Here is a 26,042-nt window from a genome sequence, read left to right on the forward strand (position 1 = left end):
GTTCCAGCCCTCTCCGCTGTACACATTCCTGGGGTGGAAAACTAGCAGGCATATTACCTTAGTCGGCAGGCATAGGACCAAGGGGAGTGGGCCCTTCATCCAGAGGCGTTTCATCAGTTGTGTCTCAGGTGGGGCATTCCCTAGGTGGATCTGTTGGCGTCCCTGCTCAACAGAAAGGTGCAGAGATTTGTGGCTCAGTCACGGGATCCTCTGGTGGACACCACAGACGCACTGGTGGCCCCGTGGGGTCTGTATCGTCTTATTTACGCCTTTCCTCCTCTCAAGCTTTTGCCAAGACTTCTATGCAGGATCGAGGCAGAAAGGATTCAGGTAATCTTAGTTGCCCTGGACTGGCCTTGCCAGGCTTGATATGCCGATCTGGTGCGACTGGTCGCCGATTTTCCTTTGAAGCTTCCTCTCAGGGAGGATCTGCTGTCCCAAAGACCAATCTTCCATCCTGCTTTACAGTCGCTGGCTTTGACGGCTTGGCTGTTGGAACACCTGGTGCTGATGGATAGAGGTTTGTCTGAGTTGGTGATTCCAACACTGTTAACAGCTAGGAAATCTACTTCTAGGAAGATCTACCATCGTACATGGAAGACGTACACTGCATGGTGTGAGTCTCTTGGGGTTCAACCTCGTTCTTTTTCAGTGACTCGGATCTTGACATCCTTCAACGGGGGGTCGAGCAGAAACTGGCTTAGAGTACTATCAAGGGCCAGGTGTCAGCCTTAGCTATCTTCTTTCAAGGGCACTTGGCCACACACTCTCTGGTGCATACTTTTCTTCAGGGAGTTCAGCTCTTAGCTATTCCAATGCGGTCTCTGTTACTGCCTCGGGACCTCAATTTGGTGCTCTGTCCTCCAGAAGCCTCCATTTTTGAGAATCTTCGGGAGATTCCCCTGCTTACGCTGTCCCAGAAGGTGGTCTTTTTGGTGGCTATCACTTCTGTGCGCAAGGTGTCGGAATTGGCGGTGTTATCCTGTCGTTCACCTTACTTGGTGGTTCACAGAGATAAGGTGGTTCTTCACCTCTGTCCGTCGTTCCTTCCCAAGCTTGTCTCTGACTTTCATTTGAATGAAGACATTGTGTTGCCTTCCCTGTGTCCCAGACCAAAACATCCTAAATAGATTGCTTTGCATGCCTTGGATGTGGTCCGGGCGATTAGGATGTACCTGGCAGCTATGGAGTCTTTTTAGAAATCAGTCTCAATATTTGTGCTCACGGATAGGCCTCATAAAGGGTTGTCCGCTTCCTCTGCGACCATTTCCAGATGGATCAGACAGTGGTTCAGGCCTATTCACTCAAGGGTCAGGTTCCTCCTTTCCCTGTCAAGACGCATTCTACTCGGGCGCTCAGTGCCTCCTGGGCCTTCCGTCATCCGACATCAGTGACTCAGGTTTGCAAGGCCACCTGGTCATCGGTGCACACTTTCACAAAGTTCTATAAAGTGCATGTGTTGGCATCTGTGGATACTTCCTTTTGGCCGCAAAGTTTTGCATGCTGCTGTTTAGAGGACCTGGTACTATTGATCTTTTAAGGTGGGCTCCAGTTGTTTTGGTTGAGCTCCTGTTTACCTGGTTGGTCTATAGTTTAGCCTTGGGAATTTATTTTTCGCTCTTCCCACCCTTCATGTTTAACACTGCTTTGGGACATCCCAATGGTTTAGAAGATCAAGAGCTGTGTTCGTCAATGAATGAAAGAGAGCATTGGTTTTTCGACTTACTGTTAAATCTATTTCTCTGATGTTCATTGACAGACACCGCACCCACCCCTCTATGGAGTTGTAATTCTTCTGACACTGTAACAAAACTGAGTACCTATAGCAGAGAGAGGGAGTATACCCCCTGGGACTGCCCTTAGGCATCTGCCTAGTGTCCTACTCCTGTAGAGCGCAGTATAACCCAATGGTTAAGAAGATCAAGAGCTGTGTCCGTCAATAAACTAAAGGGAAAACTGTCCTTACAACCCGACACCAATGTAGTATCAGAAGAGGAGCTACTACTTCCCGGAGAATTTAAAGCTGAACTCCTGGCCAAATATTCTTATTTAAATATATTTCTTGGGTTAATATTGTCAGTGTTTGGGATCTTGCTGTGTTCTTGGCACTGCGTCGGAGATCGTCCTCCTCTATAATCTCCTCTCCGCAGCCCGTATGAAGTCTGCAATGGAACAAGTGATCTTTCTCTGGCACCTGAGGATCTGAAATACGGGGGGACCGCAATTTAAAGGAACAGTCCCCTCTGCCAGGAGGCTGTGTCATCCCATCTGGATGTAGTAGGGGATGGAGGGCCCCCCTTTACCCATGTTGCTCCCCTCCTCCTCCCCTGGCTCAGACATTGTCGGTGTTACACAGTGACATTCTTGGAGAGCTGTGTACACTGACGTGTCTTCTGTGTATCTGCAGGGTGGAAAAACATCTGTAACGTTAACGAGCGGAGGATATAACGGGTTGGGGGGGGGGGGGGCTACAGAGGGGAGGACGGGTTACAGACAGAAGCTGATTAAGCAGCTTTCCTGGAAAAGTCTTATTTCTAAGAATTCGGTGACATGTCCCTCCATGTCTTCCTCTGGATACAGTCAGTCTGGTTTATAAAAAAAATACTTTTTCTTTAATAATTAACCTGAATAGAGAAAAATTACATTAACTGTCACACCTCAATCCAGAGGGGGACTTTAGAGTGTAAGCTCCTCTGGTACAGAGACTGATGTGACTTGCTCAGTGTTCTCTGTACAGCACTGCGGTATATGTCAGAGCTATATAAATGTATAATAATAATAGTGTGACTGTGGGGGACATTAGAGTGTAAGCTCTTCTGGTGCAGAGACTGATGTGACTGGCTCAGTGATCTCTGTACAGCACTGCGGTATATGTCAGAGCTATAAACATGTATAATTGTAGTGTGTGACTGTGGGGGGACATTAGAGTGTAAGCTCCTCTAGTACAGAGAATGGCTCATTATGTCAGAGCTATGTCAATGTATAATAATAGTGAGTGACTGTGGGGGGACATTAGAGTGTAAGCTTCTCTGATACAGAGACTGGCTTAGTGATCTCTGTACAGCACTGCGGTATATGTCAGAGCTATATAAATGTATAATAATAATAGTGTGTGACTGTGAGGGGGACATTAGAGTGTAAGCTCCTCTGGTACAGAGGAGTTGCTCGGTGTTTGTACAGTGTGGTAATTTTATGTATATATTATGTGTGATTGTTGTGTTGGTCCTGTGCTCAGTGCTGTGCTTGGCAGGACATACATACGCTCCTCCAGTACAGTACAGAGGGTGATGACACCAGCCGGCTGTGGCGGCAGCGGCACTCTCTCTCTCTCTCTCTCTCTCTCTCTCTCTCTCTCTCTCTCTCTCTCACTCTGCATCTCAAGCCTTCAATATGTGCTTTTTACATTTGAATGCTTTATAAATATCTTCCAAGAGCAATTTATTTTTCTAATTAGCCGGCACAGTCCCTGCTTTGCATAGAAGCTTGAAGCTGCGCTCGATAAATCAATTTAAATGCACAGCTGCTGATGTACCATTTGTGTCTGACTCCCCTCCTCTGCGTCTCTCCCTCCTCACTCCTTCCCGTTCCCTCCGGGCACCCAGAAAGCCTGCTAATTACCATGGCTAATGATTCCCTCTACCATATGCAGGATTAAACCCTGCCTTTGCCATGGATTACACACACCGGCCATGACACCTCTGTGTCCGGGGCGACATGTGGCTCGGTGTCGCAGGCTCCTCACTGTTCACGTAGACGTCTCTGATAACCCGAGCTGGATAATTCACTATGACTGATGTATTCAGGGGTCTATTATGTCCTTCATTGGTCATTTGTCTCCATTCCCAAATCCACCTGCTGCTGCCATTGTTATGGAGGGGACCCCATCTGGAATGTGAACTATAATATACAGCAATAGGAGTGAGACTTATGGGAATAAAAATAGGCAATACAGTTTTCACCTTGCTTCTGGGGGGGTCTGCAACTACTGGATTTCCGGGTGTGTCAGAATATATAGAGTATATATAAATCCAGTGAGCTATGAAGGTCCTTGTTTAGCTACTTCCTGGTATAGGGTGACAACACTCTGTCCCTTTAATGTTACAATCCAATGAGGGCACCAATGAAGGTCCTTGTTTAGCTACTTCCTGATATAGGGTGACAACACTCTGTCCCCTTAACGTTACAATCCAATGAGGGCATCAACGAAGGTCCTTGTTTAGCTACTTCCTGGTATAGGGTGACAACACTCTGTCCCCTTAACGTTACAATCCAATGAGGGCACCAATGAAGGTCCTTGTTTAGCTACTTCCTGATATAGGGTGACAACACTCTGTCCCCTTAACGTTACAATCCAATGAGGGCATCAACGAAGGTCCTTGTTTAGCTACTTCCTGGTATAGGGTGACAACACTCTGTCCCCTTAACGTTACAATCCAATGAGGGCACCAACGAAGGTCTTTGTTTAGCTACTTCCTGATATAGGGTGACAACACTCTGTCCCCTTAACGTTACAATCCAATGAGGGCATCAACGAAGGTCCTTGTTTAGCTACTTCCTGGTATAAGGTGACAACACTCTGTCCCCTTACGTTACAATCCAATGAGGGCACCAATGAAGGTCCTTGTTTAGCTACTTCCTGATATAAGGTGACAACACTCTGTCCCCTTAACGTTACAATCCAATGAGGGCACCAAAGAAGGTCCTTGCTTAGCTACTTCCTGGTATAGGGTGACAACACTCTGTCCCCTTAATGTTACAATCCAATGAGGGCACCAATGAAGGTCCTTGTTTAGCTACTTCCTGGTATAGGGTGACAACACTCTGTCCCCTTAACGTTACAATCCAATGAGGGCACCAATGAAGGTCCTTGTTTAGCTACTTCCTGGTATAAGGTGACAACACTCTGTCCCCTTACGTTACAATCCAATGAGGGCACCAATGAAGGTCCTTGTTTAGCTACTTCCTGATATAAGGTGACAACACTCTGTCCCCTTAACGTTACAATCCAATGAGGGCACCAAAGAAGGTCCTTGCTTAGCTACTTCCTGGTATAGGGTGACAACACTCTGTCCCCTTAATGTTACAATCCAATGAGGGCACCAATGAAGGTCCTTGTTTAGCTACTTCCTGGTATAGGGTGACAACACTCTGTCCCCTTAACGTTACAATCCAATGAGGGCACCAATGAAGGTCCTTGTTTAGCTACTTCCTGGTATAAGGTGACAACACTCTGTCCCCTTTAATGTTACAATCCAATGAGGGCACCAAACAAATGCCCAAGGCTTTTAACCCCATTACAACCACCTGATATAAGTGTGGTAGCAAAAGGGTGGGCTTTAATACCTGCTTGCCACACCTATGCAACGTTGGGCAGCTAATGTTTCTGTGCTGACCTTGCACTCGCTGTGCACTCCTATCACAGAGACCTAGCTAGGAAAGACAGCTCTTTGTCTCCGGCTTTTGGTCAACACTCCATCAAAGTGATCACACGACCAGCCAATCTTTCCCTCTCCCTGGCGTTAAGGACTTTTTAGAGGGATGCGCTGGCGGGAAAGGGTAATGATCAAATTGATTCATAGCAAAAAAAAATTCAACACGTTTCCGGGGCCAAACACACTTCCCCTTCATCAAGGCTGTAATGAAGGCTGTGCCACCGTATGCAGGTTGCTAGATCATGTATATATTTTGAATGTAGGGATGCCCTGTCCTCTTCCTGACTCTGAACGTCCAGCCCCGTCCTCTTCCTGACTCTGAACGTCCAGCCCCGTCCTCTTCCTGACTCTGAACGTCCAGCCCCGTCCTCTTCCTGACTCTGAACGTCCAGCCCCGTCCTCTTCCTGGCTCTGAACGTCCAGCCCCCGTCCTCTTCTTCCTGGCTCTGAACGTCCAGGCCCCGTCCTCTTCTTCCTGGCTCTGAACGTCCAGCTCCCGTTCTCTTCTTCCTGGCTCTGAACGGCCAGCCCCCGTCCTCTTCTTCCTGGCTCTGAACGTCCGGCCTTCGTCCTCTTCATCCTGGCTCTGAACGTCCGGCCCCCGTCGTCGTCCTCTTCCTGGCTCTGAACGTCCGGCCCCCGTCGTCGTCCTCTTCCTGGCTCTGAACGTCCTGTCCCCGTCGTCGTCCTCTTCCTGGCTCTGAACGTCCTGTCCCCGTCGTCGTCCTCTTCCTGGCTCTGAACGTCCGGCTCCCGTCCTCTACTTCCTGGCTCTGAACGTCCGGCCCCCGTCCTCTACTTCCTGGCTCTGAACGTCCGGCCCCCGTCCTCTACTTCCTGGCTCTGAACGTCCGGCCCCCGTCCTCTACTTCCTGGCTCTGAACGTCCGGCCCCCGTCCTCTACTTCCTGGCTCTGAACGGCCGGCCTCCCGTCGTCCTCTTCCTGGCTCTGAACGGCCGGCCTCCCGTCGTCCTCTTCCTGGCTCTGAACGTCCGGCCCCCGTCGTCCTCTTCCTGGCTCTGAACGCCTAGCTCCTGCCTGCGTCGTCCTCTTCCTGGCTCTGAACGCCTAGCTCCTGCCGGCGTCGTCCTCTTCCTGGCTCTGAATGCCTAGCTCCTGCCGGCATCATCCTCTTCCTGGCTCTGAACGTCCGGTACCCGCTGTTGTCGCCCTCTTCTTACTATCTCTCAGTTGACTCCTGTGCTGTCACTCGGTCACATGGCTTCGGTTCCAGCACTCATTGCACAGACTGGGAAATGTCTCACTGCCTGTGATTAGCGGTATGCAGTGTCAGCCTCCTGGTGGGATTGAGTAGGTGGGTTGGGACTAGGATCCCGAACACACGTGAGCCCATCTCTACACATACATGGTCCACCATTGTCACCATCAGGAAATGCCATGCAGCCATCGCTGGAGTAAATGTAGACAAGATGTGGCTGAAAAAAGACTGCAGGAGATCAGCAGCGCCAAGATACAACAAGGGTTGAAAAGACGAGAAGGAAATGTCATTTGATTGGTGTTTAAGTGAGATCCAGTCTGATTAGTAGTGAAAAGATAGAGAATCCTGCAGCCGTGGAAAGGGAAAATGTTACCACGATAGTCCTCAAAGGTATAATGTGACTCGGCGGAGTTCACACCGAACTGAAATAACCATGCGCTCTACCATAGCAGCTAAATGTCTCCTGGTTCTGGGATTCATTTGTAGACTCATCTTTAACTGCCACCCTGCAGCAGCTGGAGGATTTGCAGAGGCTGTGCAGGGTGCCATAGAAGCCAGGTTCCATTGCAATGACAGGTGCTGTTTGTAGTGATCGGCGACATAGACACTGATCCATGGAGTCTATTCTTATTCCTGTCTGTCCTCAGTATTGCCAGATGGGGCCCCAGCCGGGGGAAAAGCGAACCCCCCGGGGGGTACGTCTGATAGCCTCAGGGGGCTCTCCTTCCCTGTATTATCCCTCAAGTTCCATAGTCTGATGTCTTACTAATTAATCAGCCTCTTATAAACACATTGGGCTTGTTATGTGTAGCATTTAAAGCGTTTAACCACTTCTGGAGCGGAAGGTTTTACCTCCCTTCATGATCAGGCCTGCTGATTGACATCCCGGCCAGCGAATCAGGCCGCAATTGTGTCTTCTAGTGGCTATTAAAGCAGAGTTCCGGCCGCAAAATCGTTATCTTAGATTTTGTGGCATCCGCTTCCTTATTGTACCCTGAAAAAGAATTGGATATTCCCAAATTTTTTTTTTTTTTTTACTTACCTTGTTTCAGCAGAAAATATACTCACCTTTCCTTCCACTTCCTCCCTGTGCGGCCGCAGCCTGCGCCGTCACTTCCTGTCCCGCAATGCGTCCTGGGAGCTCTTACTCATCACTCCCAGGAGGCAATGGGCAGTGACGTATGCGGCCGCTCCTCTCATTGCGTTATTTCCAAACAGAAAATGACGCGATGAGAGGCGGAGCACAGCGCGGACGGCGCCAGCCTATTGCCAGTACTTTCCTTTGTACTGGGCATGCGCGAAATTTCGCGCTGCATTGATCGGCCCCCCTCCTTCTACAACCAGGAAGCAGGGCATATATGTGCACACTGCGGCTTCGGGTGACCATGGAAAAGATGGCGGCGCTCTGCAAAAATTTTATAAAGTAAGATTTTAGTATTGTCAATCTATTATTTACATGTATAAAATCGGATTAGCGGATGTAAGAAAGGCGGTGGATCACTGTTTGGGAGGTATTTTAAAAAAAAAAACGAATCTGTGGCCGGAACTCCGCTTTAAATGAAATGACGTACAGGTAGGTTGTTTCGCGCAATAGAGCCAAACTGCCGCAGTAAATATACGGTGGCCAGTCAGCAAGTGGTTAAAAATTAGTGGTGCACCGAAATTAAAAATTTTCGGAACCAAAAATTCGGGATGCACTAAACCGAAATTGACGTTTTTAAAAAAAATTTATATATTTTTATATTGTATTATATTCGACTTTTTAAATAATATGAATTTAGGTGAATATGAATTTATTGTTGGCCATTATTGGCACCTTTATGAAACGGTGTTAAAAATACCGCTTTCTGCATTCTTGGCGGATATTTGGCAAACCACTCTAAAAACCAACGTATCCATTGAAATGCATTGAAAACGCAGCAATAACGCTTAAAATAACGCACCCATGTCGTCTTTTTGATGCATTTTTGACCTATTAAAAACACACCATAAGCAAGGCAAGGTAAAATCGCGGGCATTTTTGGTAGCCATTGTTGGCACTTTTTTTTTTTTTTTACTTTTTGGCACATCGCTGAAAACTTGATAATTTTCGACATACTCCATTTTGGTGCACCACTATTAAAAAGAACAAGAAAGTGTAAATAAATAAATAAAGGCGGGATGTGTGACAAATAAACAGGATGTGTAATGTGAGGGTCTTCTGTCTATTATGAGGTGCTTGATGTTGGAGCGTATCCAAAGACAAAACTTTTTGGTCGTCTTTCCATTTTGGGCAATGGGGTCGGGGATTGTTTTTTTTTTTTTTTTCATGCGTCGGGTGGAACCAGTGGTGTCATTTCCGTTGTGTCTTTTATACCAGGAAAATACTACTTGGGTTGGCTCCACCCAACACGTTGCGTCACTTGTCATGTGCTTTTTTCAAGGGAAGAAGTCACGTGACAAGTAACGCAGTGCATCGAGTGGAGCCGGTGATGTCATTTCCAGTGTCTTGTATACCAGGAAAAGGCTATTTGAGTTGGCTCCACCCGACAAGTTGCGTCACTTGTCACGTGCCTTCTTCAAGGGAAGAAGTCACGTGACTAGCAACGTGTCGAGTGGAGCCGGTGATGTAATTTCCGGTGTCTTGTATACCAGGAAAAGACTACTTGGGTTGGCTCCACCCTATACGTTTCGTCACTTGTCACATGCCTTCTTCAAGGGAAGAAGTCACGTGACAAGTAACGAAGCAACGTGTCAAGTGGAGCTGGTGATGCCGGTTACTTCACTTCCTGTTGTGTGTAGACACAACAGGAAGTGAAGACTAGTCCTCTCTTAGTGGTCACCAGATTATGTTTCCCCCCCTCTGTTCCTTTTCTGGTGACAACTGTAAAGCTTTTTCATCTTGAAGAACAAACCTATCACTGGGACTTTTTAAATATGCCTCAAATGGTGACAACATGGTTATATATAAAATCTTTACTGCAACAACTTTTGTTTTACTTTGGGATTCAAAACTCTTGTATCTGCTATTACTTTTAATGGTGGGCAAGAGAGGGTGAATTTCCCCCCCCCCTTCCCCAGCAGAGACAGCAACAAACACCTGACAGGGGTTGTATAACCCCTCACTGCTCCCATCCACAGCTAAGTATTAAAGCAGTAATAATCCCTAATGGGATTTATTATTATTATAAATTGTTATATTGCAGCTTACAAATTCTTTGATGTGATGGCTGCATTAGTTTTTTCTTTTAGGCTTTTCTTCCTTTGTCATCTGGTGATCTAGCCAGTAAGTCTGTTGTTTTTCACCAGAACAAGCTCTCCCAGTAGAATGTATCAGTTACAGAGATGAAACAATCAATTTACCACTGTCAGGGTGCTTACAATGATCAGCTTTTATTTATGTAAAACTTTTTATCCCAAAAGGAAAAAAAAAAAAAAACGGTTTGTTGTAACTGTTTATAAAATGTGAACTGGAGTTTGGTGTCAGTTTTTTCATTGTATTTTAGATGGACTTGCAGATTTAAACTCCCCTTCCCCCAGACTGACAATGCTGCTGTCCAAAGGTGTTCTCCTGTGCTCCATCATCCAGAGTGGGGGGGGGGAGCTCTAATACAGGAGGTGTTACTGGGCAGATCACCAGGTGAAAATAGAAAGGGGGGGGGGGGGAGCCTAAAAAAAAATAAAATGCATGCAGCCGCCACATCCAGTGATTATTAAGCTGCAATGTGTGACGGTATTGGGTGTGCGGATTGCAGAGTTGTTCCATGTTGGATGAGATTTTCTGATCTAACGTATTCTCTGTGTTTTTCTTGCAGGACGCTGGATGACGCCCCATGAGATGGCCCTTCACCTCCTGTAGCTTCCGGTCTTTTTGAGTTCAGGTGAGTAAAATAATGTCTGTGGGTGACAATGGCAGGACTTACTGTCCAGGTACGGATCTATATACATTCATCCCATCTGTTCTTCATGTATTTCTTCCAAATCTATGCAGTAATCCAATGTGAGGCTTCCTAGAATAAAGACCGCTCACTGCTGCCCTCTTCTGGTGACTGGTCCTGTCTTTGTCCCCTCCTAGAGTTTCTTTTAGGCAGCCTGCAGTGGGTGGAGCCTTCGGTGCCCCTCCCACAGCTTTGCTTTCTCTCGTTGTGCAGGGTGAATGATCTCGTCTCCGCCCCTCCTGTAGTTTTCTGCAAGCTGCCGGTAATGGGTGGAGCTTGCTGGGTTCCCCCCCCCCCCCTGCTCTCTCTCCTTGTTTAGGGTGACTGGTCTTCTCTCCACCCCTCCTGTAGTTTTCTGCAAGCAGCCGGTAATGGGTGGAGCTTGCTGGGTTCCTCCCCCTGCTCTCTCCTTGTTTAGGGTGACTGGTCTTCTCTCCGCCCCTCTTGTAGTTTTCTGCAAGCAGCCGGTAATGGGTGGAGCTTGCTGGGTTCCTCCCCCTGCTCTAATTGTTTAGGGTGACTGGTCTTCTCTCCACCCCTCCTGTAGTTTTCTGCAAGCAGCCGGTAATGGGTGGAGCTTGCTGGGTTCCTCCCCCTCTCTCTCTCTCCTTGTTTAGGGTGACTGGTCTTCTCTCCGCCCCTCCTGTAGTTTTCTGCAAGCAGCTTGTAATGGGTGGAGTTTGCTGGGTTCCTCCCACAGCTCTGCTCTCTCGTTGTGCAGGGTGACTGGTCCTGTCTTTGTCCCCTCCTAGAGTTTCTTGTAGGCAGTATGTAGTGGGTGGGGTCTGATGGGCCCCTCCCACAGCTCTGCTTTCTCTCGTTGTGTTAGGGTGACTGGTCTTGTCCCTGCCCCTCCTGTAGTTTTCTGCAAGCAGCCGGTAATGGGTGGAGCTTGCTGGGTCCCTCCCACGGCTCTGCTCTTTCATTATCTACGGTGAATATGTCTTGTCTCCACCCCATTCTGTAGTTTTCAACAGGCAGCCTGTAGTGCTTGATGGGTCCCTCCCCCTGCTCTTTCTCCTTGTTTATGGTGATTGGTCTTCTCTCTGCCCCTCCTGTAGTTTGTAATGGGTGGGGCTTGCTGGGTCCCTCCCACAGCTCTGCTTTCTGTCCTTGTGCAGGGTGATTGGTCTTGTCTCTGCCCCTCCTGTAGTTTTCTGTAGACAGCCTGTTGTGGGTGGAGCTTGCTGGGCCCCTCCCACAGCCCTGCTCTCTGCACAGGCTATGTACAGCAAAGCAATGATGTCACAGCTGCTTTTACAAAGTAATATCTGGGTGGGAAAAGGCACAGTGTGTATTTAATATAGATAAATATATATATATATATATATATATATATATATATATATATATATATAAATCTATCAATCGTGTGTGTGTGTGTGTGTGTGTGTGTGTGTGTGTGTGTATGTATATATATATATATATATATATATATATATATATATATATATAGTGTGTGTGTGTATATATATATATATATATATATATATATATATATATATAGTGTGTGTGTGTATATGTGTGTGTGTATATATATATATATATATATATATATATATATATATATATATATAGTGTGTGTGTGTGTGTGTGTGTGTGTGGCTATTGAGGCATAGATGTAAACTTGAGATTTTTGTACCCAGGGTTCAGCTCTAAATACAAAATTAAAATACAAAATACGGTTTGCCTATCTATCAAGCAATTAGCATTTTTTTTGCGCTCTTGTAATAACATGTCCTTCGTTTACATGTACAGAACAACTGATGGGTTCCTTGTGCTGCTTCCCCCTCCTTCAGTCTGAGCTCTGCTGTGACACCCCTGTTTTCCCAGTGGCGGGTGTGCATGCTGTGGAAACCTGTTAGGTGATCTGTGGCCCCAGTATTGCTGGCAGTAACAGTGGCTGGTATCTTACTGATCGGTGTCTGTGGATGATGGGACGTCTCATAGTCTATGGCAGGCTGGAGCTGGATGAGGCTGAATGGCGCTCTCTACACAGCGTCCAGCCACGTCCCGCCATAGACTTCAATAGGCAGCGGGGCTTGATGCTGCACCTGTCCCTCCTGGGTGCACCAAAACTCTGGGAGGGGTGCACTGCATCTAGACAGTCCCATGTACGAGGAGCCTAAAGATTCCGGAATATTCTAGCACAGTCCTGTCCTCTCCTTCTACCACCACCGGATCATGGGGGCAGACAGGCGAGGTCAGTGTAATGATAAGCCGGTCACACGCTGTCCTCACAGTAATAGGATTAACAGGGAAAAGACACACAAGGTCACTGCGGAGTGTTGCTCGGCTTCCGGATTTTAAAGGTCTCTCTTTTTTTATTTTTTTTTTCCTTTGGTAAGTATTATTTGGGCCACACGGGGCACAGACCTGCGTCTCCCATGCAGGGCCGTCTTTTACCATTGCGGGGATGCACAGCTGTCACATGCAACCCTGTGCCGGCATCCTATTAACTTCTATTGGGACATGCAGCTGCAAGGGCACAGCCGGGGCGTCCTAATATAACATGCAAAGAGTTGAAATTGAAGCGCCACACCACTGCCACTGCTAAGAGGTTCAGATTTGGGATCGACCAATATTGTTTTTTCAGGGCCGATACCGATTTTCCAGCAACCCTTCAGGCTGATATTAGATGCCGATATTCTGCACATTTAGGGCTCTTTCACACGGCCCGCCTCCGTAGGCGGATCCGTGCTGCTCAGTGGGGATCGATCCGCGATCCCCGCTGAGCCGGCGGATGACAGCTCCGTCTCCGCTTGCAGTGCGGAGAGGGAGGTGTCACAGCCCCCGCTGCTCTCTATGGGGGATCGGATGAGAGCGGACCGCCTGTCCGCTCTCATCCGATCCCATCCGATCCCCAAGACGGATGGAAAATAGGGTTTCCATCCGTCCGGATTTCACGGACAGGATCGGATGCGGGATGGCAGCGGACATGTCACCGCTGACATCCGCGGCTCCATAGGGCTGAATGGGGCATCCGAACAGATCCGCCTAAAAAACTGACAGGCGGATCTGATCGGACCGCCCGTGTGAAAGAGCCATTAAAGTTTTTATTTTTACGCTGTCCTTTTTATTTATTTTTTTGATCACTTTTATTGCTGTCACAAGAAAAGTAAACATCCCTTGTGACAGTAATAGGCAGTGACAGGTACTCTTTATCGAGGGATCGGGGGTCTGTAAGACCCCAATTCCCTCCTCTGCACTTACAGAGGTTGTAAACCTCAGAAATAAAAAAAATGAACACCTGAAAGACAAACACATAATGAGCTAGTATGCATCGTATACTAGCTCATTATGAAATACTTACCTTAGAACGAAGCCTCTCAGTGCCGCCCGCTCACCTGTCTCATGGGTGACATGTTCGGTCACCCTTCTTCCGGGTTTGCGGCATCCCGCCATCTGATTGGCTGGAGCCGCGATGACGTCACTGCGCGCGGGAGCCGACGTTCACGGCACGAGCGGCCGTTCATTCAGAGCGCATGCGCCAGTGATGTCACTGGCTGCATGCAAAGTAAATATCTCCTAAACGGTACATGTTTAGGAGATATTTACAGTACCTATAGGTAAATCTGATCATAGGGTTAACTATAGGTACGAGTTGCAGAGGAGGGTTTACTTCCTCTTCAAAAGCATTCAAAACGCCACGTTTGGCTGTTTAGAATGCTTTTTTTCTTTTTTAAATCCGGCGCCCTTAAGGCTTCAGTAACCGGAAGTGATATCGTGACATTGCTTCTGGGTTTTTATATCAGGAACAAGATCAGACCCGAAAGCTGCTTTGTTCTGGTCTTCTCTCAGCCAGCGGATGTGCCGGCTGACCGCTCTTATCGGGAGACCCGCAGAAGGTGGCGGGAGGGGGGATCGATGTCCCCTCCCGTTCCTTGTAATGACAATCAAGTAGCCGCACCTTTAAGCTCCAGTAACCGGAAGTGATGTCATGACATCGCTTCTGGGTTACTACATCGGAGACCCGATCAAAGCCGATTCCTTTATGGAGGGATCTGGGGTCTAATAGACCCCAAATCCCTCCTCTGCACTTTAAAGCATTCAAAACGCCAAGTTTGGCAGTTTTGAATAGTCATATTTTTTTTGATCTGGCGCCTTTAAGGCTCCAGTACCCAGAAGTGATGTCATGACAACGCTTCCGGGTTTATACATCGGAGACCCAATCAGAGCCAAATGTGGGTTTGTTTTGAGTTTTCGGGCCAGCCAGCATATGCGCTGGCTGGTTGCTCGGGCTTCCCAGTGGAGGCGGAGCAGCGGGAAGGGGGGGTCGTCGTCTCCTCCCGTTGATTGTAACATCAGTTGAGCGGCTGCTTAGCCACATCAGTTGTTATTACAAGAGAGCTGATCGTAGGCTCTAAAAAAAAAAAAAAAAAAATAACGGTACCGGGGTGATGTCTGTAGCTGCAGGCATCACCTTGGCACAACCACTTGAAGCAATATCGGCAAGTTTGTGACCGATATCGATACTTGCAAGATTACCGGTCACTGCCTATTGCTGTCACAAGGATCATGTACAGAGGGTCATGTGACTCACTCCTCCTCCACACTCCCAGGTACAGAGGATCATGTGGCTCACTCCTACTGCACACTCCCAGGTACAGAGGATCATGTGACTCACTCCTCCAGACTCCCAGCTACAGAGGATCATGTGACTCTCTCCTATTCCACACTCCCAGGTACAGAGGATCATGTGACTCTCTCCTACTCCACACTCCCAGGTACAGAGGATCATGTGACTCACTCCTACTCCACACTCCCAGGTACAGAGGATCATGTGACTCACTCCTACTCCACACTCCCAGGTACAGAGGATCATGTGACTCACTCCTCCACACTCCCAGCTACAGAGGATCATGTGACTCCCTCCTACTCCACACTCCCAGGTACAGAGGATCATGTGACTCTCTCCTATTCCACACTCCCAGGTACAGAGGATCATGTGACTCACTCCTACTCCACACTCCCAGGTACAGAGGATCATGTGACTCTCTCCTATTCCACACTCCCAGGTACAGAGGATCATGCGACTCTCTCCTATTCCACACTCCCAGGTATGGAGGATCATGTGACTCTCTCCTACTCCACACTCCCAGCTACAGAGGATCATGTGACTCTCTCCTATTCCACATTCCCAGGTACAGAGGATCATGTGACTCACTCCTACTCCACACTCCCAGGTACAGAGGATCATGTGACTCTCTCCTATTCCACACTCCCAGGTACAGAGGATCATGTGACTCCCTCCTACTCCACACTCCCAGGTACAGAGGATCATGTGACTCTCTCCTATTCCACACTCCCAGGTACAGAGGATCATGTGACTCACTCCTACTCCACACTCCCAGGTACAGAGGATCATGTGACTCCCTCCTACTCCACACTCCCAGGTATGGAGGATCATGTGACTCACTCCTACTCCACACTCCCAGGTACAGAGGATCATGTGACTCACTCCTACTCCACACTCCCAGGTACAGAGGATCATGTGACTCTCTCCTATTCCACACTCCCAGGTACAGAGGATCATGTGACTCCCTCCTACTCCACACTCCCAGGTACAGAGGATCATGTGACTCACTCCATGTGACATCGCTAGTGTTCAGAGATTGGCCCCGTTCTGTCACATAGGGGCAGTAGAGACGTGTAAGCAGGGAATAGTCTGTCTCTTATCAGTCTTCACTGCCAGCAGCTGAACGGAGTGGTGGGAAAGTAAAAGGAGAAGTAAGTGGATGCAGCCGGGGTGGAGGAGAGGCATTAAAGTGAACCTGTTGCTTTAATTTGCACAGGCAAAGTGCAGGTTCCCTTTAAGCTTCTTGTTGTCAGCTACAATAATCTTCTGAATTCAGCCCAGCCCCCCCCTTCCCGTCCCATAGTCATTTCACCAGATCTGACCCCAGGTTAGGAGGATTACAGGATGATTCAGCCTGCGCTGACTTGTTTTTTTTTTTTTTCTCAGCAGAATAAATCACACCTGAATCTATTCCAGCACCAAAATTCCCCAGCTGCTGCTCACAGTTTCTGAGTAAACAGAAGTCTGCCGTGTGCGGAAGAACTCCCAGGGGCCCAGGAACCTAAAAATACAGCACCCCCGCCTTTTTATTTTGGTGGCAGTCTCAAAGTTTGTTTGATTTGCTCATTGATCCTTTGCAGTTTTACACACTTATACATCCAGGCAATTATTTCCTCGGTAGTAACAAAGTAAAGCCCCGTACACACGCAACGATTATCGGCCAACCGATCGTCTGTCTTTTGTCCAGAGTGGTGTTTTGTTGGTTGGAATGTGCCTAGACTGCACACGAATTTTCTCGCCCAACAAAAATTCTACTTCAGAAGTGATGTCATGTGTTGGTTTGCTTTCTTTTTGTTTTTTCTTCTCTGAGCATGACCGACTTGCTCATCAGATTTTTCCCTGTCGAAATCTGTACTGACTGCACGGAAATCGGCCGTTGTGTTGACGGCCAACAAAAATTTTATAGTCCGCACACCAGATGTTTTTTGGCCGAAAAGTCGGAGTCGGTTGTCGGAAGCGTCATACTAACAAGCCGAAAATCTGCAGATCGGTCGTCGGACGAAATATTCCCTGCCAATTTTCAACGCGTGTGTACGGGGCTTAAGGCTTCGGGAAGGAGCATGTCTGTAAAAGTGTGACTCTCGTGGGATCCCAATTTGGTTCTTCCTCTTCTACAGAGACCTCTATTCAAACCTATTTTAGACTAAGTTCTTTTGAGATGGAAGGTTGTGTTCCTGGTTGCTATTACTTCGGCACGAATGGTATCGGAGTTTGGCGGCGCTTTCTTGCCAGTAACCATTCTTGAGCCTCCACCATGGCAAGGTGGTCCTTTGGCCTCAACCACCTTTTTTTTGCCTTAGGTGGTTTTGGCTTTCCATTCTAACCAGGATGTGGTTTTGCCTTTTTTTTTTTCCCCCCAGGCCTCAGTCGCCAGCGGTCAGGGATCACCACACTTTAGATCTTGTTTCGGGCTTTTAGGATGTGTAGGAAATTGACAGCCGCAGTGAGGCAATCCGACACTGTCTGTTCTTCCTGAAGGACCAAAGAAGGTTCTCGCAGTCTACGATTTCCCCCCTTGGATTCCTCAGATTATCACTCGGAAATTGATGGCTTGAAAGGAAAGTCTCCACCTTTTCTGGTGATGGCTCCTTCAGCCCGGAGTGTAGGTGCCTCTTGGGCTTTCCATCTTAACCAGGGTGCGGTTTTACCTTTTTTTCCCCCCAGGCCTCAGTCGCCAGCGGTCAGGGATCACCACACTTTAGATCTTGTTTCGGGCTTTTAGGATGTGTAGGAAATTGACAGCCGCAGTGAGGCAATCCGACACTGTCTGTTCTTCCTGAAGGACCAAAGAAGGTTCTCGCAGTCTACGATTTCCCCCCTTGGATTCCTCAGATTATCACTCGGAAATTGATGGCTTGAAAGGAAAGTCTCCACCTTTTCTGGTGATGGCTCCTTCAGCCCGGAGTGTAGGTGCCTCTTGGGCTTTCCATCTTAACCAGGGTGCAGTTTTACCTTTTTTTTCCCCTCAGTCGCCAGTGGACAGGGATCCACCACACTTTAGATCTTGTTTCGGGCTTTTAGGATGTGTAGGAAAGTGACAGCCGCAGTGAGGCAATCCGTCACTGTCTGTTCTTCCTGAAGGACCAAAGAAGGTTCTCGCAGTCATCGATTTCCCCCTTGGAGTCCTCAGATTATCTCTCAAAGTTGATGGCTTGAAAGGAAAGGCTCCACCTTTTCTGGTGATGGCTCCTTCAGCCCGGAGTGTAGGTGCCTAGGTACACTTAACCAGGGTGCAGTTTTGCCTCCCCCCCCCCCCCCCCCAGGTCTCAGTCGCCAGCGGACAGGGATCACCACACTTTAGATCTGGTTCGGGCTTTTAGGATGTGTAAGAAATTGAAGTAGCAAAGAAGGTTCTCGCAGTCTACGATTTCCCCCTTGGATTCCTCAGATTATCTCTCAAAGTTGATGGCTTGAAAGAAAAGGCTCCACCTTTTCTGATGGCTCATTCTGCCCGGAGTGTAGGTGCCTCCTGGGCTATCCATCATCAATTTGTGATTCTTATTGGTGACCACCTAGCCTGTCACCCCGCCCCCCCCCCCCCATTTTCTGTATGTTCCCCCCCAGGATCCCTTATGGACTGGCTCATTGGGTGTGATTGTGGAGCTGGGCATATGAAGAACCTGTGAACATTCACAGCAAGATCTTGGATTATCCTCATAGCATGTTATTGGATTACAGATGCAGACCTAAGAATTGTCAGTTGTTGGGGGTCAGCAAGGACTGTTCATACAAGTGCATGGGCAACTACAGGTCAGGACTGACCCTCAACTTTTGCCCTGTCCCCTTGCCATCAAGCATTTCACTACTCTATGTGGGCAGCAATATTTTCCTTGTGTATAGAACAGGGGTATCAAATCTAAATTTTATAGTGGACAGCATGGTTGCTTTCAAAGGCCCGGCTGTATCTGGTGTGTGCAGAGTACAGGGTTCAGGAGCGCGTAACCTGAAGAGTTCTGGATTACACTGCGTATAGAGTGCAGAGCTCAAGAGCATGTTATGTATAAAATGCAGGATTTAGGAGTGCGATACGTGCAGAGAGCTGGGTTCAGAAGCATGGTATGTACAGAGTGCAGGGTTCAGAAGTGTGCTGCGTACAGAGTGCAGGGTTCAGAAGTGTGCTGCATACAGAGTGCAGGGTTCAGAAGTGTGCTGCATACAGAGTGCAGGGTTCAGAAGTGTGCTGCATACAGAGTGCAGGGTTCAGAAGTGTGCTGTGTGCTGCGTGCAGGGTTCAGAAGTGTGCTGCATACAGAGTGCAGGGTTCAGAAGTGTGCAGAGTGCAGGGTTCAGAAGTGTGCAGAGTGCAGGGTTCAGAAGTGTGCAGAGTGCAGGGTTCAGAAGTGTGCAGAGTGCAGGGTTCAGAAGTGTGCTGCGTACAGAGTGCAGGGTTCAGAAGTGTGCTGCATACAGAGTGCAGGGTTCAGAAGTGTGCTGCGTGCAGGGTTCAGAAGTGTGCTGCGTGCAGGGTTCAGAAGTGTGCTGCGTGCAGAGTGCCGGGTTCAGAAGTGTGCTGCGTGCCGAGTGCCGGGTTCAGAAGTGTGCCGAGTGCCGGGTTCAGAAGTGTGCCGAGTGCCGGGTTCAGAAGTGTGCCGAGTGCCGGGTTCAGAAGTGTGCCGAGTGCCGGGTTCAGAAGTGTGCCGAGTGCCGGGTTCAGAAGTGTGCCGAGTGCCGGGTTCAGAAGTGTGCCGAGTGCCGGGTTCAGAAGTGTGCCGAGTGCCGGGTTCAGAAGTGTGCCGAGTGCGGGGTTCAGAAGTGTGCCGAGTGCCGGGTTCAGAAGTGTGCCGAGTGCAGGGTTCAGAAGTGCGCAGAGTGCAGGGTTCAGATGTGTGCTGCGTTCAGGGGTGTGCTATGTAGAGAGTACAATGTGTGAAACCCCAACTCCCATACTTCCTTGCATCTCTCCTACCTTGCCCAGCTCTAGTACCTCCCTGTGCAGGCGGCGTGCCTTGCAGGGAGATTGTGCGCCCTCTCTGGAGAGCTGTCCCTGCCATGAGCACTTGCAGGGATCTTTTAGATCTGGAAGCCTCTGAGCAAAGCGGTTCCTTGTAGTCGAGTGACAATGGGCAGTGGGTGCAGAGAGTAAGAATGGAGGTAGTGAAATTGAGTTCCGCCACATTCCCGCTGCACTACTGGATGCAAGAGCCACAGGACCAGGCCTGACGGGGCGGATTTGGCCTGGTTGGCCTTGTCTTTCTCCTATGTGGTGTAGAATAGATTGACTCGCTGTGTTTCCAGCTTTTATTGGTGAGCTTTTCTTGTTCCTGACACTTCTCTATGTAAATCCTAATAATATGCTACAGGTGTGACTGACCTGATGTGACCGGTCCCTCTCACCAAGCCGTCACCTGTCCTTGTAACTGACTGTGCAGGTCACCTGTTTTCCTGGCACCGCTCCATCGTACAGGGCTGGATGAATGCTCTGTGCTGGGCACGGTGTGGATGGCTTCGCCATCTCCTGGCACGGAGCAGCTGGCATCACACAGACATGATACTGGAAGCTTCTGACGGACATCCTGGTTCCGTCTCCTGGCGTGTGTGTGCTTTTCTCAGAATCCTCTTCCACTTACAGCCTGTTTGCTTTGTGTTGTTTGTGTTGGAATCACAAGTATTGCTGTGGCTTGTCCCATTGGGAACCTGTACAGCCGGGATCCTCAAACTGCGGCCCTCCAGCTGTTGCAGAACTACACGTCCCATGAGGCATTGGAAAACTCTGACATTCACAGACATGACTAGGCATGATGGGAATTGTAGTTCCAGAACAACTGGAGGGCCGTAGTTTGAAGACCCCCTGCTGTACAGCCTGTACCATGCCTGAGATCCAAAGATCTACAACACACATTCTACCCGTACAACTGTTATCTGGTATGGTGGGATGAGTGATCCTGGGATCTACAGCATACCCTAATTATACAGCTGTAATTATACAGCTGTGATCTGGTATGGTGGGATGAGTGATCCTGAGATCTACAAAACACATTCTACCCATATAGCCGTGATCTGGTATGGTGGGATAAGTGATCCTGAGATCTACAACACATCCTACCCATACAGCCGTGATATGGTATTGTGGGATGAGTGATCCTGGGATCTACAATACACATCCTACCTGTACAGCCATGATCTAGTATGGTGGGATGATTGATCCTGGGATCTACAATACACATCCTACCCGTACAGCCGTGATCTTATATGGGGGAGATAAGCGATCCTGAGATCTGCAACACACATCCTACCCATACAGCCGTGATCTGGTATGGTGTGATTGGGGATCCTGGGATCTACAACACACATCCTACCCGTACAGCTGTGATCTGGTATTGTGGGAAGAGTGATCTTGGGATCTACAATACAAATCCTACCTGTACAGCTGTGATCTAGTATGGTGGGATTAGTGATCCTAGGATCTACAACAGACACCCTGCCCGTACATCCATGATCTGGTATGGTGGGATGAGTGATCCTGGGATCTTTAATACACATCCTACCTGACCCGTACATCTATGATCTGGTATTGTGGGATGAGTGCTTCTGGGATCTACAGTACACATCCTACCCGTACAGCCAATATCTTATATGGGGGAGATGAGCGATCCAGAGATCTGCAACAGACATCCTACCCGTACAGCCGTGATCTGGTATGGTGTGATTGGGGATCCTGGGATCTACAACACACATCCTACCCGTACAGCTGTGATCTGGTATTGTGGGAAGAGTGATCTTGGGATCTACAATACAAATCCTACCTGTACAGCTGTGATCTAGTATGGTGGGATTAGTGATCCTAGGATCTACAACAGACATCCTACCCGTACAGCCATGATCTGGTATGGTGGGATGAGTGATCCTGGGATCTTTAATACACATCCTACCTGACCCGTACATCCATGATCTGGTATTGTGGGATGAGTGATCCTGGGATCTACAATACACATCCTACCTGTACAGCCATGATCTAGTATGGTGGGGTGATTGATCCTGGGATCTACAATACACATCCTACCTGTACAGCTGTGATCTGATGGGGGGGGTGAATGATCTTGGGATCTACAACACTCATCCTACCCGTACAGCCGTGATCTGGTATGGTGGGATTAGTGATTCTGGGATCTACAACACGCATCTTACCCATACAGCCGTAACCTGATATGGTGGGATGAGTGATCCTGGGATCTACAGATCTACAACACACATTCTACCTGTACAGCTGTGATCTGAATGGGAGGGGGGGGTGGTGAGTGATCCTGAGCTCTACAACACACATCCCACCCGTACAGCCGTCATCTGGTATGGTGGGATAAGTGATCCTGGGATCTACAGATCTACAACATACATCCGACCCATACAGCCGTGATCTGGTATGGTGGGATTAGTGATCCTGGGATCTACAAAACACATCCTACCCATACAGCCGTGATCTGGTACGGTGGGATGATTGATTCTGGGATCTACAGATCTACCTGTACAGCTGTGATCCTGAGATCTACAACACACCCCAATCATACACCTGGTGTGGTGGGTCGAGTCCCCATACCCCTCATTCCCTGGTACCAGTCAGCTGAGTCTCATCCTGTCCCCCCTGGGTGGTGTCATCCTGCCTGTTGAAGCATGGGCATTGCAGACATCCAGGAAATATACTGAATAAACGGATGAAATGGAACTCTAGCAGCAGCTAAAGACACAGGTGAACTACATAAATGGCCACCTGCCAAAAAAAAAAAAAAAAAGTGGATTTCCATCCAGACTTGAGATCTACACAGCTCTGCTACACAGCACAGCCCTGTCTTATTTTTCTGTGCTGCAGTTTAGTAACACCTTATATCCAGCCTGTGACTAGACAGGGTGACGGGGGGTGGTGATGATATCTGTAAGGGTACCAGGCAAGGCAGTGTAGCCACCCTATAGATTTGAAAGGAGGAGGAGGGAAAATTAGAATTCCTAATTTGACAAAAATGACAACGTAGAATGGAGATCAGAAACTGGAAGCATTTTGGGAGATGTTAGAATATTGCAGGAGGAGGATGGAGTGACACTAAAGGGTGGTCGGTGTCTATTGCAGGAGGAGGATGGAGTGACACTAAAGGGTGGTCGGTGTCTATTGCAGGAGGAGGATGGAGTGACACTAAAGGGTGGTCGGTGTCTATTGCAGGAGGAGGATGGAGTGACACCTAAAGGGTGGTCGGTGTCTATTGCAGGAGGAGGATGGAGTGACACCTAAAGGGTGGTCGGTGTCCGCTGACAGCGGCGTATTTCATTCATCTGTAGTGTATTCTCAGGGGTCAGTGATTGCACATTCGCCTCCCCGGGGAAGGGAAGGGGGGTGGTAGTAATGAGGCCAGCCAGCACCCAGCATCTGACGAAGCTCCAAAGAATGGGGGGGAAATTCTCATTGAATAACCTTGGGGAAGGCTGAGTGTACACAGACACAGGGATGAGCCACACCATGGCAAGCCATGCGCCATCTGCTGGCTGCTGAAGGAATTACACCCATCCAGTGTTTATCCTGCAATCTGCCAAACCAGGATCAGTGTGTGCAATTCAGCAGCTTGTAACGCATGTTTTATACAATAAAAGTGTGAACCCACCATTCATCCGATCGTTTAGATTTCACTATAACCTTCATTGGAATCATTGTATAAGTCAGAGAAGACTTACCTGTGCAGTATATGTGCTAGGTTGTGAATTAGCTGACCCTTTTTTGACCTCTAGGTTATCGTCTAAATAAATCGATCAAATGCATTTATGGGAGCTATTTTACCTGGATCTTTGTTTCTGTCCATCCGTACCAGAGATTTATACAGCCATGTCTGGCAGGCAAGGAGACCTGATTTTTCTCTGCTGTAGTTCAGTAACTTTTACAGGTCTTGTCCCTCCACCTATGATTGGACAGTGAAAAAAGAAGCAGCAGATTGAGGAGCTTTTATCTGTCTCCTCCTATCAGCACGTCGTTCCATACAGCACAACTGATTAGCTCCTTGTGTTGCTTCCTCCTCTCCTATTCTGAGCTCTGTTGTACAGGGATTGCAAGAGCCTAATTCCGAAACAAATTCAGGTATTAACATTGCTTGTATGTGAATACAGAGTGGCATCAATTCGTCTTTTACAGGCCCCCCTTCTGAGTCACCCCTTGTCTCCGAGCACGTCCCTTGGTTCCGCCCCCTTCCCGCTACTGCCCCTTTTAGAGAATACAGAACCATTCATTTTGGGGTGCTAAGTAATTTGCATTCATTGTAAAATAATCCCCCCCAGGAACAATAGACCCCTCCCAGCAATAATAGACCTCCCTGCAGCAAAATATCCCTCCAGTAACAATAGATCTACCCCAGCAACAACAGACCTTTGCGAGCAACAGTTTATCTCCTAGCAACCAAATCAATAAACCCTTCAGCAGCTAGCAGCAGTAGACTCCTCCCGGCAGCGGTAGACTCCTCCCGGCAGCGGTAGTCTCCTCCGATCAGCAGTAGGTCTCCGAGCAGCAGTAGGTCTCCTCCGAGCAGCAGTAGACCTCCTCCGAGCAGCAGTAGACCTCCTCCGAGCAGCAGTAGACCCCCTCCGAGCAGCAGTAGACCCCCTCCGAGCAGCAGTAGACCCCCTCCGAGCAGCAGTAGACCCCCTCCGAGCAGCAGTAGACCCCCTCCGAGCAGCAGTAGACCCCCTCCCAGCAGCAGTAGACCCCCTCCCAGCAGCAGTAGACTTCCCATTAAAAATTGACCCACCCGCAACAATAGATCCTCCAGCAGCCAGTAACAATAGACCCCTCCCTCAACAGTAGATACCTCTCAACAACATAAGACCTCCCAGCAGCAAAAGACCCCGCCCCCAAGCAACAATAGCCCTACCTTCAATGATAGATCCCCCAGTGACAATGGATCCTCCAGCAGACAGCAACAATAGACCCCCACCACCCCTTACCATTACATAAATTCAGTGCTATCTTTGTGATGTAGAAGCGCTGAGCCTTATGCGGATGCGTTATAACGTGATGAGCGTTTTCTGGTCTTGGAGGCGGCTCACCAGCAACTGTGGGGTCTTGCATGATTTTTCAAAAAATTCAGTGCTGGAACTGCATTCCTGGTGGAGAAAAGAGCCCTGGTCTTTTATATCTGGAGCTATACGATCATTCATACCACAGATAGCTAGCCGAAACGCGTTGGCCCGGTAACTCACTATGTTGTCCTTCACGGATGATACCTGATTGGCGGCTTCACTTTGCTATTTCTTTAACTTTGTCGGGTGTACCTGCAGTTCACCTCCATTGTGCATTCTATTTCCATACAGATCCTTCCTGCCTTGCCTAAAGCCCAACTTCGGGTGCTCAGCCCCACTGCTAGGGATCATTTTTTTATTTGCGCGGGGTTGGATGCGTTTTATATGTATGGTGACCCTTTTGGTTTGGTTGTTTTATGAGCTTACTTACTACATTGGAAACATTTTAACATCAATCAGCCAGATGGGGGAGTTTATTAGAACTAAATATACATCTGATTGCCAAATCTTTTCTTGGTTTTTATAAGATGTGTATTGGGGGGGGGGGGGTAGTTAATGTTTATTTATTGACAGCACATGTTTGTGTTTTATATCTTCAGCATCAAAATCCCCAAAAGTATTTTTTTTTTTGTGTGTAATTTTAGGGATTTGATAGAATTTTGGGATAAATACCAGAATGTGGTTTGTCTTTCAGCTGCCGATGTTTGTTCACCATGAGTGGTCTAGGTGAAAACTCCCTGGATCCACTGTCTGGCGACTCGAGAAAGAGGAAGCCATCGCTATGCGACACTCCAGGCCCCAGGTAAGCTGTGTAACCATCCCCATTCTTTTTTTCCTTTCACTTTATATAAGCAAAAGTATAGGTACCCTTTCCATCACCCACCGTAGTGGGTAGTGTTTACACTTCTCA

The 26,042-nt window shown here is 48.3% G+C and overlaps 1 protein-coding gene across 2 annotated transcripts in view; it reads left to right on the top strand.

The window, feature by feature from the left end:
* Positions 1-10,459: 10,459 nt before the first annotated feature.
* Positions 10,460-26,042, top strand: part of NCOA3 (nuclear receptor coactivator 3) — a 109,514-nt gene continuing 93,931 nt past the window's right edge. For both annotated transcript variants that reach the window (XM_082272165.1, XM_082272166.1), the window contains exons 1-2: positions 10,460-10,512; positions 25,827-25,934. In XM_082272165.1, the coding sequence (XP_082128291.1) occupies positions 25,846-25,934 (89 nt within the window). In that variant the 5' untranslated portion in view covers positions 10,460-10,512; positions 25,827-25,845. The remainder of the gene's footprint in view (positions 10,513-25,826; positions 25,935-26,042) is intronic.

Source organism: Pelophylax lessonae (genome assembly GCF_965119305.1).
Source record: "Pelophylax lessonae genome assembly, chromosome: 11".
NCBI classification, from domain to species: domain Eukaryota; kingdom Metazoa; phylum Chordata; class Amphibia; order Anura; family Ranidae; genus Pelophylax; species Pelophylax lessonae.